This window comes from Corythoichthys intestinalis, chromosome 18, assembly GCF_030265065.1.
Source record: "Corythoichthys intestinalis isolate RoL2023-P3 chromosome 18, ASM3026506v1, whole genome shotgun sequence".
Lineage (NCBI taxonomy): Eukaryota > Metazoa > Chordata > Actinopteri > Syngnathiformes > Syngnathidae > Corythoichthys > Corythoichthys intestinalis.
The window spans coordinates 34,211,233-34,226,485 of NC_080412.1; the positions used below are offsets into that span (position 1 = coordinate 34,211,233).

Here is a 15,253-nt window from a genome sequence, read left to right on the forward strand (position 1 = left end):
AATTCATATTTTATTTATCATTGGGTTACAGTGGTGTTTACTCACTGCATCATACTCAGCGGCGCTTCCAAATATGTAGTTCACTTAAATTATCTGCATGAAGCAGGGTAATTGTACACAACTACAGGTAGTACCCAGGTTATGAACAAATTCTGCTTCCTACGCTGGCGACGTAACCCGAATTTCTGCGTAAAAAGAAATTAACTTTTTAAGTACCCTTAAATACCCCCTAAATCTCAAAACAATTATCCAAAAACATGTATTATACGTCACTGTACTGTTCTCGCCAAGACGTTGGAGCTAAAGGCTGAGTTATGCTTCTGCGGCAGACCTACGCCGTCAAGGCAGACCCGATTTATGACCCTCCGCCGTAGCCTGACGTGCAGCTCCACAAAATTCTGATTCCGCGTCGCGTCAACGCGTGGTGACGTGACGCAAATGGACTGTGATTGGTTCGCTCAGGCTGTTGTTTCCGGTTCAGTGCAAACAGTGGCGGACCTGGCAATTTTGGGGCCTAAGGCGAGAGTCTCCAGGGGCCCTCTTCATGGGTCAAGGGTTAAAAAAGGTGAGAAGGGTGTGGAGGAAATATGTTCCGGTACACTAGGGCTGTCCTAGACGACAAATTTTCTCCTTTTTTTAATTTTAATTTTTAATTTTCTTCTTTTTTTTTACTAATTTAGCAATGAAATTTTTGTTGACGCTTATTAATTCACAAAACCATTTTGGAACACTTAAATTCTTTATCATAGTAAAAATAATCATGTAAACAACAATAATTAATCACAAATAATGAGGTTAAATGCTGATAGCATTTACTAGTGCAAAAGAATGGGAGGGAAACAGATTCAGAACACTGACTTTGCCTTTCCAACATTATTCAAAACAATTCTTTAAAAAAAAAATCTAGCATTATTATTATAGTATACTACTATATATAATAGTAGTATAATAATTATTCATTGCCGATCATATTTGTCATAAAGAGTGTCATTTGAAAGCTATTCTTTGTGTATAATCTGTATTCTGTGGTATTTACTCAACATATTATAATATTAATTATGCCGTATGTGGGATTAACTCCAGAAATTGTTATTTATATGATGAACATGACGTGCTTTATTTTGAAATGTTCACCGGAGGTACGTTCGCTAAACCGCTAACATTCTTCGTCATTGCTTGTGGTGTCACTAATAGATTTGATTTTTTTTTTTCGTTAGATTTTTTCGTTAGCAAATGCTGTTAACCAGCTGTTGAGTGTTATTTTGTGACTGATTTGAACTGTACTGCATTGTTTCGCCTCAGGGTGTGCTGTCATGTATTTTATGTTCGGTGTGAAGAAGAAGAAAGTTAAAAGATGCATTAGCGGCCTCTTCTGAACTTCTCCCTCAGCTCACTGCACTTTGGCTCTCATGGAGAGCACGTTCGCTTATGTGTTCGAAATAAACGATAGCCGACATGCAAAGTAGCACGTGAGCTGTAAAAATAATGAAGCTAAGCGACTGATACTCAGTCCGTCGTCGTGGAACAGTCCATTGTAGTGCGTGTGTGTGTGGGAGAGATAATATAAATGCAGCATTCAAATGGCTTTCTTTTTTGTTTTGTTGTTTGTTTGTTTGGTATGCTGACATAATCATACATGACGAATAGTTGGGGGTGCTGCTGGCTCCGGTGGCCCAAGCCCTTGCTCGTTGGAGCAAGGGCAGCTGGTTGGGGGCCCCCTACTGGTTGGTGGCCTAAGGCGATCGCCTACTTAGCCTGAATAGTAGATCCGCCTATGAGTGCAAAATCACCGCCATTTACAAACATTCTTGGGCTAACGACCACCTCCGCAACCGTCTTCTGTGTCGCTTGCGCCTAAACATTTGTACATAGACTACATAACTGACAGGACACGGGGCCGAATAATAAGGGGCCTGCATTGTTGGCAGGGCTGCCAAAGCTGACCGAATGGAATCACAGAAAAAGAGCTTTTTCCGTTGAAAATTCTTGTGAATAAATGCTTAAATCCCCGAATTCTTTATAGACATGAACGTAAAACAGCCTCGATTCTTTGTTAAAAGAGCAAAAAAACGGGCAGTTACGCATTTATTTTACGTAAATACTAGTATGTCGAAGTACGAGGCTAGTCTGTTAGTCAATGCAGTGGCTGCCAATTTTGACCAAAGGTTGTTTTTTTCTCTAAGTGGGACCTCATAGTCTCCTCTAGTGGAGGCCCTGGTCCTGAGACCGCTGTGAGCCCTTTTTTTTTTTCCTTTTTAAAGTTCAAAATGGGTGGTGGGGTGAGTTCATGTAATACTTTGTTCATTAGACAAGCTTTTTTTTTTTTTTTTTAATTCTCAAGCTCAATAAATTGTATTTTTTCAAAATTTTACAAACACGGAATGAATTTCTTCAGCCAAAGACATTTAAGGATTTTTTACAGAGTGATTATATGGTATTGCATGTATTTACACCTGCCAGTTGCCAATGTGTAATGCAATATTCAGCGAACTACAATCTCATCGACAAAATGCATTTATTTTACAATTGGTGTAATAAAATTTAAAAAACAAAAACGTGGGTTTGTAGACCATTCTAAAAAAATACATGTGTTTAACAATGGGGACACGCCTCAAGTGTAGAGAAGCGATTTAAATGAACCAGATCCCATTGAATCTGGGCTGCGGATAATTAGTTCTTAACAAGCTATTTTGGAATCAACTCATGGAAGACATCCAACGTTCTTCCAGATTCTCACAGCAACCAAGGCAGAGATGATTTTATGAATATAATTAGTTCCCTGCATTTAAATACAACAAAGTAGATAAATCAACACGATTCCTAGATTTGCTTGTATTGTCCATCCCTGCCCTGCATTTGTAAGAATGTATGCTTTTACAATAAGAGAACAATGATCCCTCATTTTTGTGGTTAACAAGAACCAGAACCCGCCGCGATAAGTGAAAAACCGCTAAGTAGCTGCATCCCCCACCCCCCAAAAAAAGAAAAATATTTGTGTGTGTGTGTGTGTTTTCAATGTCTTTTGGAAAAGATATGAGAAAGAATTACATATACATGTAAGAGGTTTTTAAAAAATTTTTTTTTTTACATTTTTTTCCTGAAGTGTAATTTAAAAAAAAAAAAAGTATGCATACTGTATATATTTTTAATAAATGGATTTTAAGCTCTTCAAATGTAATTATGATAAGTTTTTAAACATGCTACAGTCCCACCGAATTATTTGTAAACAAGAATCAAGTAGAAAAATGCTCGTCTTTATTAAATGCTTCATTGGGTGAGTCCACTCAAATCCGCTCAAGCTGCTCACTTACACATGAATTACCACAGCAACTGTTCAACAAGCGCAACGATGATTGACGCATGTGGCACTTTGAAGTTTCAAACGTCTCTGGCAAGATGAAATCTTAAAATCTGTCAATCATTGTTAACTTTAATTAGGCGGAAAACACTCAGGTGACTTGAAGTTCCGCTCTGAGACCCCCAATTTGGCCAAATTTCAAACTTGTCCGATATGCATGTGTGATACATCATTGGAAAGCTTAAAATCTAAATTTTCTGGGGGAAGAAAAATTCTGAGTTGGAGGGCATTTAAAAAAAAAAAATTAAACAACAAAACCCTATCTGGAGGTGAGAGCACGCGAGAGCAGAATTATAGACGCCATGACTTTAACGAGATATTATCGTGTGCTTACCTTGTTTCGATCCAAAAACATGTAGCATGTATCACTGAGTGTCAAAACACAGCTGTAAATGGCCACAGCTAGATTTTTTGGGGATTTTATGGGTGAAACATGGTAATATAACAAGAGTCACGATGCAGAAATTGCAGACATCAAGGAGTGGTCGAGATTTTCTTTTCCATATATTTACCCTTTTCAAATGTTTTTTTTTTTTTTTTTTTTTTCGGTTTGGATTGGATTGATTATTCATCATCTAACATATCGGACAAAATGTGACAGTAACAAAAAAAAATACAATTAAGCCATAGTTATGAGGTAGATATCCTTGACTTTTTTACAGACACCATTTTTTTCCATTGTGATGTAATTTGTTTAAAAGTTTAAAATATTCGAGTGAATAATTTTTTTTTCGTTTTTTTTTTTTTTTTAAACGAAATATTAGACATCAATTAATGATTCGAAGCTAAAAATGACAGACATTTTTAATAATAAATATAATTAGGTACCTTCGTTTTATGGCTGGGTTGAAACAAAAGCAGTTGCGTGACCTCTGTAAACGGTGGTTTCCAGGGTAAAACGGACAAATTAAAAATAGTTTGGGGGCTTAATGCGGCATGAATCTGCTATGGCAGCATATAGACATGCGATGCAGAAATTGCAGACATCAAGGAGTGGTCGAGATTTTCTTTTCCATATATTTACCCTTTTCAAATGTTTTTTTTTTTTGTTTTTTCGGTTTGGATTGGATTGATTATTCATCATCTAACATATCGGACAAAATGTGACAGTAACAAAAAAAAATACAATTAAGCCATAGTTATGAGGTAGATATCCTTGACTTTTTTACAGACACCATTTTTTTCCCATTGTGACGTAATTTGTTTAAAAGTTTAAAATATTCGAGTGAATAATTTTTTTTTCGTTTTTTTTTTTTTTTTAAACGAAATATTAGACATCAATTAATGATTCGAAGCTAAAAATGACAGACATTTTTAATAATAAATATAATTAGGTACCTTCGTTTTATGGCTGGGTTGAAACAAAAGCAGTTGCGTGACCTCTGTAAACGGTGGTTTCCAGGGTAAAACGGACAAATTAAAAATAGTTTGGGGGCTTAATGCGGCATGAATCTGCTATGGCAGCATATAGACATGCGATGCAGAAATTGCAGACATCAAGGAGTGGTCGAGATTTTCTTTTCCATATATTTACCCTTTTCAAATGTTTTTTTTTTTTGTTTTTTCGGTTTGGATTGGATTGATTATTCATCATCTAACATATCGGACAAAATGTGACAGTAACAAAAAAAAATACAATTAAGCCATAGTTATGAGGTAGATATCCTTGACTTTTTTACAGACACCATTTTTTTCCCATTGTGACGTAATTTGTTTAAAAGTTTAAAATATTCGAGTGAATAATTTTTTTTTCGTTTTTTTTTTTTTTAAACGAAATATTAGACATCAATTAATGATTCGAAGCTAAAAATGACAGACATTTTTAATAATAAATATAATTAGGTACCTTCGTTTTATGGCTGGGTTGAAACAAAAGCAGTTGCGTGACGTCTGTAAACGGTGGTTTCCAGGGTAAAACGGACAAATTAAAAATAGTTTGGGGGCTTATTTTAAAGACGGGTGTAAGAGCAGAAACTGCTTTTTCAGTCTTGTCTGTTTTCCGCCATAAGCAACTCCAGTGCACTGCCAGACCAAAAAAAGCAGCAGGAGGTAGAGGGAGACAGCTCATCTGTATTTCTATATTTATTCATTAATAATGATGTATTCATATATTTATATTTATTTATTTATAGCGAAAAAAATCTACGTTGGATTGAGGGTACGAAGTTTGAAGCGCGAAGTAGCGAGGGATCCCTGTAGACCCAAATACTCACAAGAAACTAATTAACCACACATTTGTTGCTGACCATCTTGCTACAATGAGGATTAGAAGTATTTACCAATTTGTTGTGCTTTTGATGTACTAAGAGCATGGCTTCCTCCAGGCAGCATGTTCTTCATCCTTAAGGCCTCTTCCGGATGGTTGAAGCGGAAAAAAGTTGACTGACCAAAACACAGCATACAGCCTGTCAATAATAAAAAAAAAAGATCATGTGTAAAACAGGCATTCTGAATTCAACCCTTTGTAGGACACTCGTTTAACTCATCGGCTGCCATCAATGGCAGTAGACGTCCAATTCTTCATTTTGAATGGGAGAGGCTGGCAGCGATCCTAGTCAAAATGGATTGGACGCCTAGCACCGTCAATGGCATTGAAGCATGAGCATTCACAGGCACTCCTCCCATTTTAAATGAATTGGACGTCTATCGTCGTTATTAACCCCTTCAGACTGAAGCATGCTGCTGAAGGACATGATGTGTTCGCATCTCTAAACCAATAAATACACTGAATGTAGTTGCTGTTGCCACTTCCGGGAGATGATTGGATAAAGCTTTACCCATCAAAATCAAATCATGATGTTTGGCACACCGTCTTTGCTCTTTAAAAATGGCTGACCAAACCCAACTTTAAAAAGGATAACTTAAAGTGCTCATTTTTCATTAAAAACACATTAACATAAAAATTTTTTTTTAAAAATAATAATAAAATTAAGAAATATCCCCGACCTAAAAATTGCTGTTTGTTCTGGTGTTTGAGTAAAAGTCAGTTCCAATTTTTTTTTTTTTTTCTGCCCAGCTGAATAAAATAAATATAAAATATATAAAATTTAAAATATATTAACCAATAATATAAAATATATTCAAATAATAAAATATAATAGAAATATATAAATATATTAAATATATTAAAAGCATACACATATATATTTTTTAAATAGTGTTATTGGCTGTAACAACCAGAGTGTATTTATTATTTTATTCATTTTAATTTTACACATTTTTAAATAGTGACTTGCCCTACAAAGGGTTGATGTTAACTATATCCTTACAATTGTTGAATAATCATTACTGCTAGTTAAAGATCCATAGCAATAAACAACTCAAGCCAATTTGTTTCGATTAGAATAAAGCAACAACTCCCATTTAACATTCATTTTAATTTATGATTAACTTTACAAAGATAACCTTGAGAGTTCTCGTGAATCGGAATGGGATACCAAGACATTCTACCTCAAAAGTGAGCAGTATTATCTTGGAACGGTAGAATTTCTGAGACAACACTGCATCTCATTATAGTGCAGACGTACTAACTAATGTGATTAAAGTCAAGTTAGTGAAAAGTGCAATGTGCTAGTTATTTTTAAAAGTATTAAAATTACTGAAATGTCTTGTCAAAGTACAGTCATCAAAAACTCACATGTGATTTAATCAGTGAGTAAAACCGACTCCTTGTTCAGCAGGTCCAATGGTTTTCCTGATTCCTAAGATGACTGTTTAAATCCAATAGATATTCCAAACGAAGAATATCCACAGGTCGTTAATGAAACATATTTCCTTATGTTGAAATACAAAAAAAAAAAAAGATTCCTTTCCTTTTACTGTTGGTCCTCTGTATGAAAAAGATTTTTGTTGAGCAGCTGCAGCGTCCGCACACGTGGGCTGATGCCTGGCTTCAAATGACATTCAACGTAGCTGCTGGCTATGATCCCAAGGAAAGGTTCAACTGAGTGGGCAGGGCTGTGCCGATGCCCTTTTTATCGTAAGTATGTATGCCATTGTAAAAGCGCGGCTGGACTGAGTCACTCATCAGAGATTTCAAGTGCCTGTGACACGAAAAAGCATGTTTATTTCATGATACATGCGGTATTTTATGCACCGGAATTAAATGGACCACTTGGATGTGTGAAGAAGCGAATGACATATTTGCTGAATTTTTTAAATCCCGCGCTACGTAAATGAAAGTCTTCCGGCTTCAGTCTTGCATTGAGGAAGAGGGCGCTGTGACATGTACGGGAGAGAGTCCTCTTAACTATACAGCCGCACTGTTATAGGAGGAGGACTAAGGATTCCGCTGATTTTGCGGATTAATTCGTTTAATTTCGCATCACGCCAGCCAAACGGCTGCAGAAAAATCTTGCTGTACGAGGGAGTGGAGTTTTTGGGGTTTCAAAAGGTTCCCATTCACCGGTGGATATTGGCCAAAACAAGCCCTACTACTTTGGGACCATCGGATTTACGAGGAAGTGAGTAAACATTGTGTTTTGCATGATGTCAAATACTGGGATCATTTTTGTTTGGAAATGCGTGGGCAGGCAGGTTGTGTGGACCCAAATGCAGGGAATCAATAATGCAAGGCAGGTGGCAGAGAACTCAAAAAAGGTTTTAATTATAACTAACAAAAAGCACAAAGTACAACCAAAAGGACGGGGGATCAAAAAGGCAAGGTTCAAACAAAATTTACTTTATCGGAGAGACTAATACACGAGGGCTTGGACAGGACTTTGACATCTACATTGACATAGACAAGGAGTGAAAAGAAACTGGGCGCTTTTATACACACACACAGACAAGGGGTAACGACACAACGAGGAACAGGTGAGCAGGTTGGAGGATACACTAGGAGGCACAACAGGTGAAATCAATGGGCAATCACCGGGACAAGTCACACTAGTGGAAAACCAACACAAAACCTAACAATTTTAATATCTGGGTGGCTTGCATTTTGTGGCTGACATGCTCCTTGTCCCATCGGCGGCTTGTCGCACATCCCCGCCGCCGGGAGAGCACTATACTCGGCTTATTGCCCACTGCATGTGCCCGGTGTTCTGTCAAATTTTCCAACCGATCAGAAATTGAACTTTGTGTTAAAAATAGCTGCGAATACAGCAATTACAAAGTCAACACTTCAAACATTCTTTAAATAAAGGACTACTTATGTTTGATCAAGGATGAGCATGTAAAAAGCTCTCCTCATACACTTAGGCTACGTTCATACTACAGGTCTTAATGCACGAATCCGATTTTTTGTCATATCCGTTTTTTTGGCGTGCCCGTTCAGACTGCCTTTATCCATTGAGACCGTTCAAGTATTACGCATGCGCACTAATTCGCAGTCCGACACGCGCTAAGCAAGAAGACCCGCATGCGCAGAAGCATCAAAACAAATGACAGACGTCATCCGTCATTCCAGGGATATCATATTTTGCTTTTCAAAAGGTGGACACAAATAACAGACATAAATAATCCCCGTTTAGGCTTATATTCAAAGTTTATATGGATCGATAGCATGCACGCACTGTCCGTGCACGTCACACACACATACGGGCAGTTTGTCCCGACTCTCGGCCGTGGAGGCAATGTTGAAATATTGCTCACTTGGAACAGAGAGAAAACTGAGCATTCTCAGGCTTATCCTAAACCCATTTTTATTTTTTATAACTGTTCTCAAGCTCAGCCCTTCCTCAAAAGCCGTGTTCACTGCAAGCTAGGCGCTAATACCGCACAGGTGCATCGCTACGGTAACGACTCTCTCGCTATTTGATGACGTAATTGCTGCATTAAATCCGATTTGCGGGACTGGACAGTACAGACCGCCGCGACAGTCTGGAAAAATGTGGCCCAGATCGGATTTAGACCACATACGAAAGTGACCCAGATCGGATTTGAAATGGTCCCGTTCTATGCGACTTGTCACGTTCAGACCGTCAAGTTAATGCCTCACTCGAGTCAGAAAAACACGAAAAAATCGGATTCGTGCATTAAGACCTGTAGTATGAACGTAGCCATATTGTCATTTTAGCTGCAGCAGCCCTCCTATGAGTTTAGAACTGTTTACGACTTCGCTGTGTAGTAAAGCATTATTTTGCCATATTCGTGTAAACCATTTGGCAGCTATGCGCACCTCCGACGTCGGCCGGTAAACAAGCCCTCTTCCCTCAGCAGGGGAACGATGAGCTTTAACCTGTTCGTCGCCGGGCGGGTTGCCGATCGGCAAAGACAATCGACAACCCAGTCGTCATGTGAAATGATCCGGGCTAGTTATGTGTGATTTTCTGCTTCGAAGACTTTGAAAAATCACTCGGTTCGGGTTAGCATGTCGGCTAGCTGTCACGTCTCATGGTTTGTTTACATTTTCCGAAGCGGGGGAAGGGAAATGACATAAGCCCGACTTAGGTGCCATAAAATATCGTTCGGGAGGCGCGACAGTAAAGGTGAAGTCGACAGTTTTGACCATTATGGAGTAATTTTGCCATGTCGTCCTGAACAGATGCATTTTTATTATTTCATATTCCATTTAGCACAAGACTGTTATTTGTCATGACCATGCCATTTTTTTAGCTATTGGGGAAAAATACTTGGATAAAAAGAATATCCTGTAAAAATATTGGAGTACAGAGACTGAAACAATGACATTTTGCGGCTTTCTTCCTCGTTATGAGTAATTCCCCCCCAAACAGGCTGCATACTAAATCAGATGAAATCGTTACTCTGCTGACGTCATCCACCTGTTGGGGACGCTAGAGCCCTATAATGGTAGGCGTGGCCAACCGGCAGATTAAAAGACTAATTTCTCATCATCTGTGCTTTGCTAAATTGTTGTATATAGTCGACTCGTCTCAAAATATGATTCTAATTCACATAATAATGCTATTTAAGACTTTTACTCTCCTGTCGTATGCACTTTAAAGACGATAGAACAACTAGGTGTGATTCTGCAAAAGTTTGTGTTTAAAGCAACGCTAAGTAACTTAGCTCAGCGGCACCTGCTGTTCAGTAGGGAAAGAAACTACAGTGCCGGAAGTCAAGTCTCCAAACACAAGTAAATATAATGGAAAAGACACCAGAAATAGAAGCTCGATTTTTCGCTAGTAATTTTTAACAAAGCAAGTGTCACTAGTATGACACTAAGTCTCCACCCAAATCAATAAAAATAAATGCAACACTTTCAAAATAAACCGTTACAACGTCACTCTAACTGAACGAATTCTCCAAAATTTGATTCGAAGCTTTTTTCTAATCGAATTACTCGAGTTAAAGCATCACAAGGTAACTTTTCAGTTATTTTCAGTTATGGTCGATTTTAGCGACGCCGGTGGACAAAGGCGGTAGTCTTTTGCCTTAAGGAAGACTGTTTCATATGAGGACCAGCGCACTCCCGCACAGTGTCGTAAAATTGTGATCTCCCGGTTGCCTACAGATGGATTAAACCACATTTCTGTTTCCAGCGACTGTGTAAGGATGAATAGCAACAAGGTAATGAATCCAGTTGTGGCTAAACAATAGCATATGACGGTTAGCATGTGGCTTAGTGTGGCTAAACGCCCCACCCCACTCAAACTAGTCAGCGCTGACAAGTTCGGTTGCGGGGTGAGGGGTCACGCCAGCGAGTGAAAGCCGGGCTCAAGGTAATTATTATATTTTTCGTACCATTTATGCATTTTGAAATGTTGTGAAAAAAAATCAATGGAAGAAATTAACCGCTCAACATTGGCATTATACTTCACAATAGTTACATAAAATAAATGCTACCTGTAGGTTTTTGTTTTTTTGCTATTATTATCCAATAATTGAGACTCTTTTACGTCCATATCTATAAAGAAATCAGGGATTTAAGCGTTTATTCACAAGAATTTTCAACAGAAAAAGCTCTTTGTTAAAATATAGCGGCCACTAATTTCCTTACTGACTAGCCTCATAAGTTCACAATATTTACGTAAAATAAATGCTACCTGCACGTTTTGTTTTTTTTTGCTTTTAACCAAGCACCTATTTTACGTCCCTATCTATAAAGAGTTAAGGGATTTAAGCATTTATTCACAAGAATTTTCAACGAAAAAATTTCTTTGTTTCCACTCAGTCAGCTTTGGCGAAGATAGACCCCCTATAAATCGGGCCCGCGCCACGTGTCCCGTCAATACATTATGAAGTTTATGCCGGGCAAATGTTTATTCATGAGTATCCTGGTAGCCTCCCTATTTTTTCCTCTTCGGACAAAACTTTTTGTCTGTTGTTGCTCTGCCATCTTTGCAGAATTCGTGCGAAACCGTTCACATTGACTTTTTGGGAATTGTTGTGTATACAGTTATCATTTATGCTTTCCTTATTATAGTTAGTCCCCTGATAGGATATCTTCTGTCTAGTCAGCCTTTCCTTTGTCTTGGGCCATGTGGCCCTCATGTAGTCTATGTATTCTATTCTATGTTCTATGTTGCTTTCCTGACCCCTCCCATCCTATTGTTTGCTCCTGAATAAAGAAGGTTGCTATCACAGCAGCTGGGGAACAGCTGCCAACCTCCACAAAAGCAACATCGACTTCCTGTGTGTTCTTTTTAGCCAAGCTAGGTGTACATAATCCTGACTGTCTCAGGAAATTAGAATATTGTGTATTCTAATTTCCTGAGACAGTCCTGTATATATACACAGGACTGTCTCAAAAAATTAGAATATTGTGTATTCTAATTTCCTGAGACAGTCCAGTATACATTCAACATACAGTACATAAGTACTGTATTTGTTTATTATGACAATAAATCCTCAAGATGGCATTTACATTATTAACATCCTTTCTGTGAGAGGGATCCACGGATAGAAAGTCTTGTAATTCTTAAAGGATAATGTGACTTTGTATATTGTGACTAAATATTGCCATCTAGTGGATTTTTATGAGCTTTCAGTAAATGATACTGCAGCCATTTAACTTCTGCCCAAATGCATGATGGGAAGTGCAACCATGACTGTGCGTAATGGTACCAATTGATATATCTTCTCAGCGTTGGGAATCAAAATAGGGTGTTAAGAAAAAGATCAATTAATACCCTTCTTCCCCACATTGCTTCCCACGATATTTCTAATCGTTGAGAGAGGGATTGTAAGGCTTTAGCCAATTAAAAAAAGGCTTCAAAGGCTGCCAAAATTCTCTCTACTCATTTTACGTTGCCTTTTAGCTCTATGTATACGTAATACGGTGCCATTATAGATTGAACGCGACAATGCGTGAGTGGGTAGTGCAGAGCATGCGTTTATTGCGTTAAATATTTTAATGTTATTACCGCCGTTGACGCGATAAATTTGACAGCCCTACTTTAAGCCAAAACTAAAGACTCTGGATGAGTGTAAGACATTTTGTCTGTAACGTTAAATACAATTAGAAAACAATTTAATTTTAAAAAATAAATACATATATATTAAAAAAGGCATGTCCGATATTTTTTTGCCGGTTCCGATACTTTGAAAATGACTTCCCGATCGATCGGGAAATCTTTACTTTTATTTTTTACCTTGAGACAGACGATAAGGTTTGTTGATAGGGAGTCCATCTACGGAGCATTGGTTCCCGCATGGATGCAGGGTAATGGTCCCAGCCTGGTTTTCAATGTAGCAATGTTGAGTCTTAATGCCAGCGCCCTGTAGAGCAATGTCTGTGCCTCCGCTGCCCAGTGTGGTCCTCCCTGCAACAAAAACAACATTTTCCCAGCGTCACGTGCGCTCGTGAATACCTTTGTGATGTATTATTAGACATGCGGCTCAAAGCCAACGCTGGAGTTTGCCCATAACAGAGGTCAAGACCGCATGGGCCCTAATGTTGTCACCCACATACTGCAGCTGAGTGCAGAGTGACAGGTGCTACGCTGCAAAGATTTGCTTAGGATGACAGTGTCTGATGTCATTTGATTGACTCAGTCTGCATCGGAAAGTTGGAGCTCTCGGAATTGAGGCTATTTTCTGGAAAGAATATTCTGTTTCCTGAGCACTGTGCTGTCATCACAGCATTTGCCAACCCTTTGCAGGCCATTGTGTGGACCTATGGGAGCATACAATGGCATTCAAACTCTACATTATTTTTGTACAAATAGTTGCATAAGAAATCACACAAACACCACCAAACAATGTCACAAATACTGAAGTTTGTTATGAAAAAGGTGATTAAAATTTGGATTTGCGATTTAATCTTACACATAAAACCACACTGTAACATTAATTAGACACACACTTATTCAGAGGTGAGTAGTAATGCGTTACATTTACTCCAGTATATTTATTTTTTGAGAAAAATGTACTTTTAAGAGTACTTTTACTAAGCCATAATTTTTTTGCCTGGTACACCAGACTCAACGCTGTTCCAGCTATTGAGTCTGGCCACCATTCCCACGGATACAATTTCCAGGGCGGAGCAAGCCACAGCAAACAGACAGCGGAGTGGACCAATCAGCGACGGGCAGACGTGACGTTATTAACTGACGACGGAAGGACGAGGGACTTGCGCGCAGAAGTAAACATACGAAGAGAGTGGAGTTTATTCAACATGGCTAGCGCGAGGCAGACTATTGTCAATGACTCGTGTCGCTGTGTTTTTGGTAATTTAAAACAGAATTTACCGCGGATTGGAACATGTTCTCGGTTATCCCGTTGACCATCTGTGTTGTGGAGACGACTTTCGGCGCGCAAGAGTGACGTTGCTCGTGAAGAATACGTCACACAAATAAACGAATCTGATTTGTCGATTGATTTTGTACCTGCTCGAAAAGGCCGTTAATGGGATGGTTCCCAGACTATTTCTCTCAGTGTTTGAAAAATACAGGGAGAATAGTCTGGCAGAGCCAGGCAAATAATTTTTACTTTTACTTGAAGAAACGCCACTCTTACTTCGCTACATTGGGCTACACTAGTCGTTACATTTTTCCTCTTTATTCTACATATTAGATTTTATTTTTTTGCCAGAGATGCCAACAGTAGCTTTACCAGTTTCACCAATGAGATGTCGCAACAATAATCACATGACTACATTATACCAATCAAACTCAAACTTGCCGTTCTATGATTACGCCGGCCTGTTCAATCACGTGGCGTCTTTAAAGCAACGTAAAAGATTTAGTATTTGACATAGCGCCCTGCCATCAACATGACTCGAAATCTCGGATTAACCTCCCTCCCAATTTTTAATTGGGAGGGAGGTTAATCCGAGCTGCACTCTGGTTTGGCCCAAAGGCTGTAAGTTGTTTCTGCTAATATATGTTTGTTTATGCATTTGTAATTAAACTTAGAGCTGCAGTTGTGGAGTTGTGTGTGAGCGATTTGCTATGAGAAATGTACATACGTTTGCATTCGTAATATTTAAGATAGCGGACTTTCGATAGGCAAATCATGCTAATTAGATCTACTAAATTTATATATTGATCAGACAAGATAGACGTTTGAACACTAATTGTTTTGTGCCAAGTGTTTTTTTTAGGGCTGTCAAAATTATCGCGTTAACGGGTGGTAATTAATTTTTTTAATTAATCACGTTAAAATATTTGACGCATTTAACGCACATGCCCCGCTCAAACAGATTAAAATGACAGCACAGTGTAATGTCCACTTGTTGCTTGTATTTTTTGGTGTTTTGTCGCACTCTGCTGGCGCTTGGGTGCGACTGATTTTATGGGTTTTAGCACCATGAGCATTGTGTAATTATTGACATCAACAATGGTGAGCTACTAGTTTATTTTTTGATTTAAAATTTTACAAATTTTATTAAAACGAAAACATTAAGAGGGGTTTTAATATAACATTTCTACAACTTGTACTAACATTTATCTTTTAAGAACTACAAGTCTTTCTATCCATGGATCGCTTTAACAGAATGTTAATAATTTTAATGCCATCTTGTTGATTTATTGTTATAATAAACAAATA

The 15,253-nt window shown here is 38.2% G+C and overlaps 1 protein-coding gene across 7 annotated transcripts in view; it reads right to left on the reverse strand.

Moving 5' to 3' along the window:
• The window catches only part of phldb1a (pleckstrin homology-like domain, family B, member 1a), a 79,408-nt gene that overhangs the window by 49,696 nt on the left and 14,459 nt on the right, over nucleotides 1-15,253 (reverse strand). For all 7 annotated transcript variants that reach the window (XM_057820093.1, XM_057820095.1, XM_057820094.1 and 4 more), the window contains exons 5-6: nucleotides 12,856-13,026; nucleotides 5,638-5,763 (exon numbers count right to left, since the gene is read on the reverse strand). In XM_057820093.1, coding sequence (XP_057676076.1) covers nucleotides 5,638-5,763; nucleotides 12,856-13,026 — 297 coding nt within the window. The remainder of the gene's footprint in view (nucleotides 1-5,637; nucleotides 5,764-12,855; nucleotides 13,027-15,253) is intronic.